Source organism: Phaethon lepturus, unplaced genomic scaffold (genome assembly GCF_000687285.1).
Source record: "Phaethon lepturus isolate BGI_N335 unplaced genomic scaffold, ASM68728v1 scaffold18935, whole genome shotgun sequence".
NCBI classification, from domain to species: Eukaryota; Metazoa; Chordata; class Aves; order Phaethontiformes; family Phaethontidae; genus Phaethon; species Phaethon lepturus.
Window position 1 is genome coordinate 30,728 of NW_010542861.1, and position 5,383 is coordinate 36,110.

At 52.5% G+C, this 5,383-nt stretch overlaps 1 protein-coding gene across 1 annotated transcript in view; it reads right to left on the reverse strand.

The window, feature by feature from the left end:
- The window catches only part of ACRBP (acrosin binding protein), a 15,053-nt gene that overhangs the window by 9,405 nt on the left and 265 nt on the right, over window positions 1-5,383 (reverse strand). Inside the window, exons 2-5 of the mRNA XM_010288181.1 lie at window positions 4,475-4,687; window positions 952-1,046; window positions 720-833; window positions 173-579 (exon numbers count right to left, since the gene is read on the reverse strand). Coding sequence (XP_010286483.1) covers window positions 173-579; window positions 720-833; window positions 952-1,046; window positions 4,475-4,687 — 829 coding nt within the window. The remainder of the gene's footprint in view (window positions 1-172; window positions 580-719; window positions 834-951; window positions 1,047-4,474; window positions 4,688-5,383) is intronic.

The following is a 5,383-nucleotide window of genomic DNA, read 5'->3' on the forward strand; positions in this document are numbered from 1 at the left end:
CCATTCTTGTTCTGTATGGGATGGCTTGCTCCAGAAAGCCTGCCTGTGCTCACTGGCTGCTCAGAGCAGGGGCATAAATGCTGTGGGTCTACCAGTCAGTGCACATGAGGACAGCCCTGCATGGGTGGCATGTGGTGCCCCCGCCAGGTAGGGAGACGGGTCTTCCCCTCACCTGCCATGGGGGGCCATTTCCTGCACTCTCTTCTCGGCACTGGCTGACGTAATCCCTGGGTCTGACTTGGTGCTGGGGTCCGGAGAAGAGCCCTTGGTGCCCAGGGACATCTCCAAGGAGAGGGCCAAATGGATCAGCTGCCAGACGCTCATCTGCAGGCGCTGCTCCCAGTCTTGCTCTGCCCAAGCAGGGGGTCCCAGCCTGGGAGACGAGGGGGCAGGGGCAGCCGGGGCTGGCAGGGTCGGTGGGAGCACAGGCAGCCCCCTGGCCTGTGGGGGTCTTGGCACCCCTGGCGTGGCTGGAGGGAGATTTCTTGGCAATGGTTTCTGACTTGACAGCGCATAGGAGTACTTCAGGAGAGCATCCACGTTGGCACGCAGCAGGGCATCAGCAGGCAAGAGAGAAGCCTGCCCCAGAGCTGGGGAGAGAATGGGATGGGGGTTGTCAAGGGCATCTTTCTGAGGCCAGCCAGGAAGCTGCTGAGGGGGAAGAGCAGCTATGGGAGGTCAGCAGGAGAGCAGGGGTGCCCAGCACAGCTTGGTGCAGCCATACCTTCTTCTGTAGGGGAGCTTTCACCCCTTGCCCAGGAGCCCACAGCGTGGGGTTGCTCTGTCAGGAGGAGAAGGTTTTTTGGAGGAGACAAACTCAGACACGGGATTCGCTGAGCGGAGGAGAGAGGGAGAAACATGAGTCCTTCTGTGTTATCTTCCCTTCCTCCTCACCCCTTCCATCTCCCAAGAGATAATCCCTCCCTCCCTATGCTGAATCCCGCTCCTCACCTTGGCATAGAACTGGCGTTTGAAGCAGCGGTACTGGGCGAACTGGCAGAAAGTCTGAAACCATGGCGCCTCCGGGAAGTCAGAGCAGACTGGCCCTGGGGAGGAGTGAGAGAGAGATGCAGGATGGGGCAGGCTGTAGGTTTTGGCATCTGCCCCCTTGGCCCGGGTACAACAAGAGGTGGGGACCTCTTGGATGGCTGTTTTGAGAGCGGCTTGTGATTGAAGGGAAAGTCAAAGCTGTCTGCCCCCACGTGGAGATCACAGCCTTGTGCTGTTACAGCTGCTGATCCCAAGTGCCACATGCACTTTCCCTCCAAACCACCCAGGGTTTCAGCTCATCCTTCTGCCCGTATTCACACAGTTATCTTCCCTTTTAGAGACACCCAAACCTCCTGTTTCCAGGATCTGATAAGGACTCTGTTATTAGTCCTTGAAAGGTTTAAAAAAAAAAAAAAAAGGCAAGTAGTGATGTCATGGCTTAAAAAGATGATCAGAACAGGCCAGGGAATACCAGAGGAAACCACCTCTTCAGAGCAAAATAGTTTGACATTGGTTCCAGCCATGCAGGGGTTGGAGGAAAGTCCATAGGATCAAGATGCTGCTGGCAAAGCCTGTGCCTGTACACATGTGCACCATAGTCTTGACCAGCACTGCCGTCACTAGTGGCTTGAAAGCTGCAGCTCTTCCTGCAGTGATTGCAGGATAGCCGAGGTCATGCAGGAGAGCTAAAAATCCTGGGAGATTTTGGGATGGGGGTAATCTTCTGCTCCTTCTGCTCTGTGGGTGCATGGCCCAGCTGGCACAGCCATCCCTTTGCACAGACCAGGTGGGTCAAGTGCTGGCTGAGATGGAGGAGGTTAGCAGTGGAATTGCGCTGATCTCCTGTTAGTTGCTTGTACACACTTCTCCTCTTGTGTTGAGCATAGGGATTCACCAACAAAAGTAGAATTTCAGCTATCCACCAGGCTCCCAGCCCAGAAGAATGCCCAACTTGTAGGGAACAAGCCAGACCTCCACCCTGTCCTTTGATGATGCCCTATGAAACCCCTTCAGGACCTGGGGGATGTGCACTTGGCCATTGCAATGGACTGGGAGCTGCAACAATTTTACTCCACCACACAGCCACTACTTGCAAAGCAGCATTACTGCTGTTGGGTGCGGGGGAAGGCCAACCATTTGCTAACCCCAGCATTAGCCTGGCTCTCCCCACCAGGACTGCATCCCCAGCAGCACGTACTGGACCAGGCTTGGAGTATTATAGCTTGCTGTGTCCTGTCACAAACCATTCCATAGACAAATCATACAGAAACTTTCCATTTTGGGGTGGGAGGAGAAGAAAAGTACATTTTCATTCCAGCATCTGGGAAGTGAAGGAACACTTGACACAGATGAAGTTTCTCGTGAGCTGTCTTTGCTGGTCTCTTTTGATTTTCACCATGGCTCAGCTTTCCCACAGCCTGTTGAATGCTGATGGCATGGCCTGACAAGGAGCTTGCCTCCTTTAGCGCTGATCCCCACCTCCTCTTTTCTCTCAGCTCATCTCCCCTATGGAAATACTCATCTGTCTTTCAATCCTCTGACCTTCCTGCCAAGGGGAGCCCTTCCCAGCACTAGCTGCTTAGTTTAATCAATATGATCTTTTGGCTCTTTCTTCTGCTCCTCCTGCCCATGTATTTGCTGCAAACAGCTACAGATTCTGCTGGTGTCAGGAAGCCAACCCCTTGGGCTTTGTGGCCAACTCCACCCACAGGAGCTCCCAGTGCAGAGCAGGGCACAATTAATTTACTGTTGCATCGTCACTAAAAGATGGAACCAGCCAAGATATTTGCATACACTCATCAGGAAACATCCTTCTGACTCTCATCTTCCACAACAAAGAGTGTTGAAAGGCTACGTGTAGACTTCCCTTGTTTAAAACATAAGGTAACTGCTTTCCTCAGCACCACACCAGAAGAGGTGCAATTAACGCTCATGAATATTTGGTCATAGACAGCACTGCCATTTATCTGTGATGGCAGTAGAGACATAACATGTGAGGGCACATGCTCTGTTGCATCCACTCAGCCTCTCAGCCTGGCTGCAACACATGCCAAAATAGCCCCAAAACTGGAAAAAAGGGAACATGGAGGAGAATAAAGTCTGCTGGATGGGTTTGTTGGGCTGAGGGATGGAGGAAAAGACGGCAAAGAGGGCATCCTGCAAAATTGTCCCATCTCCTGGCATTCCCAGATGCTCCTGCTCTTGGCAGCTGAGCCTCCGAAGGCAGCAGCAGTGGGAGAGTGGCTGGATATGCCAAAGAGCAGTGCCAGGGCACTGGGAATCACCGAGAGGAACCAGGGACAGGGACAGGAATGAGGGACAGCCCTCGGGTGCATCTAGCACCACGGCATCGTGGTTTGAAGGTGCCTCAAGCAAGGGAGGAGCCCAGGATCTGCCCCTGGGTCTGGTGCTGTGGAGTGGGACCTGTTCCCCTGACACAGCTGCAGAAACCAGCAAGAAATAGTTGCCCTCAAGCTGCAGTCCAAACAAGCACAGTTGGCAGATCATTCAGTTCATTGACGTTCATAGCTAAATATAAATACATATTTTTAATGAGAAAATTGCTCCTATTTTTTTTTTTCTGAAGAAAAATACAACAGAAGTAATCCCAAGTTTTTCAGCTGCACAGATATAATTATGCCACTTTTAAATTCTCTTATGCAGGGTTGCAGGGAAAGTATGACTGCAAAGATTTAAAGGGTGCTGTTGCTATGGTGCTTTCTGAACTGGGATGTTTCTTGTCTCCTGAAATGTTACACACTTAAAAAAGCAGCTTATCAGCTCAAGTTTTCTTAAAGGTCCAAGAGAGCCCATGAGTCAAGCTTCTGCATTAAACCCCAGATTAAGCTGGAAGGAGCTGGTTAGATTATAAAATGAACTATTGGGAAGACATGATGAGCTTCAGCGAGCCTCAGAAAATGGTGGCCAGTTTTTTTTCCCCTGACATCCTACCAACAGGGATGTGGAGAAACTGAAGAGCTGAGCAAAGGGCCACCGGAGTGGCCGTGGCTTTCAACTCGTGACCCACGAAGAGAGGCTGGGGCAGCTATGCTTGTTCAGCTGGGTGAAATGGAGATGGGGAGGTGAGTTAACAACAGCCCACAAGGACCTGAAGCAAAGCTACAAGATGATGAAGTCAAACTCTTCTTGGAGGTGCCAGACAACACAAGAGGGAAAAAACTGCAAATTCCTGCTTGGGAGGTTAGGACTGGCCATTAGGAAAGCTTTTTTCTCCAGGAAAATGGTGCAGCACTGGAAGGGGTGCCCAGAGAGGCCACAAAACCAAACTCCCTTGCACAAAGCCATGGTGCTCTAGTGCTGGAGTGTCCTGCTCCAAGCTGAACTTTGGGCTAGAGACCCCAAAATGACCCATCCCACCACTATTCCCATAATCCTGTGGCATTTCAGGGCAGAGAAAGAGCTGGCACTTCTCCAGCTGGGGCAATGCCTGCCTCTGCCCCTGGAGGTGGGGTGATGACCCTACCTTCGGGGACATGGCCACGGTTCTCCTCCTGGTCCAGCTGCACGATGGCAGGGCTGAGGCAGCCATGTGCCTGGCGCAGCTGGCAGGACACATCTGCCTTCCAGGGGGGCTGCAGGCTGGCAAAGAAGAGCTGGTACTCGCTATCTGACAGGGGGCTGCCTGGAGCAGGAGGCACTGGTAGAGCGACAGAGGACATCAGCAAGGTCAGCAGCCCTGGGGGAGAAAGCAGGCTGTGCTTAACCCTCCTTAGCAGGGGCAAGCAGGGAGTGGAAACAAAAGAGTGGCTGGCAAGGGGGCCCACTCCTGTCTGCTGGTGCTGAGCAGGGCGCTGGGATGAGCTGGCCTGAGGTCTCCCTCCTTTACCCCTACTGGCAGGGCCCCAGAGGAACCAGGAGCCCTGGGGCAAAAGGGGGAAAAAGAATGAAAAAGGAGGGAAAAAAGGAAAAAAGAAAAGAGAAAAAGAGAAAAAAATGAAGGGAAAAAAAGAGAAAAAAGAAAAAGAAGAAAAAATTAAAAGAAAAAAATGAAAAAATTAAAAGTTGGGGATTTTTGAGAATTTGGTTTGGATTAGGGGGGAGGTATTTTGGTTTTTGGTTTTTTTTAGATTTTGGGGGTTTTTGGGGGTTTTTGTTCCCACAAAAGCCCCCAGCGTTACTTGCCTGGTGCCTCCAGGGGCACTTGCAATGGCATGGGCTCCACTGCTCACCCCTGTGAGCTGCCCCCTCCACCACACCAGGGGCCCGTGCCCCTCCATGGGGACATCCCTCCATCCCCTGCCTTCCCTCCTTTGCCTTCAGTTGGGCCCCCTCCTCTCTTGCCTCCACCACCATCCGCAGGCCTAGCTCTGCCCATCGTCCCATGTACCCTACCAGAGCCTACAAGCCATCCCCGAGCCAAGCAACGGCAAGG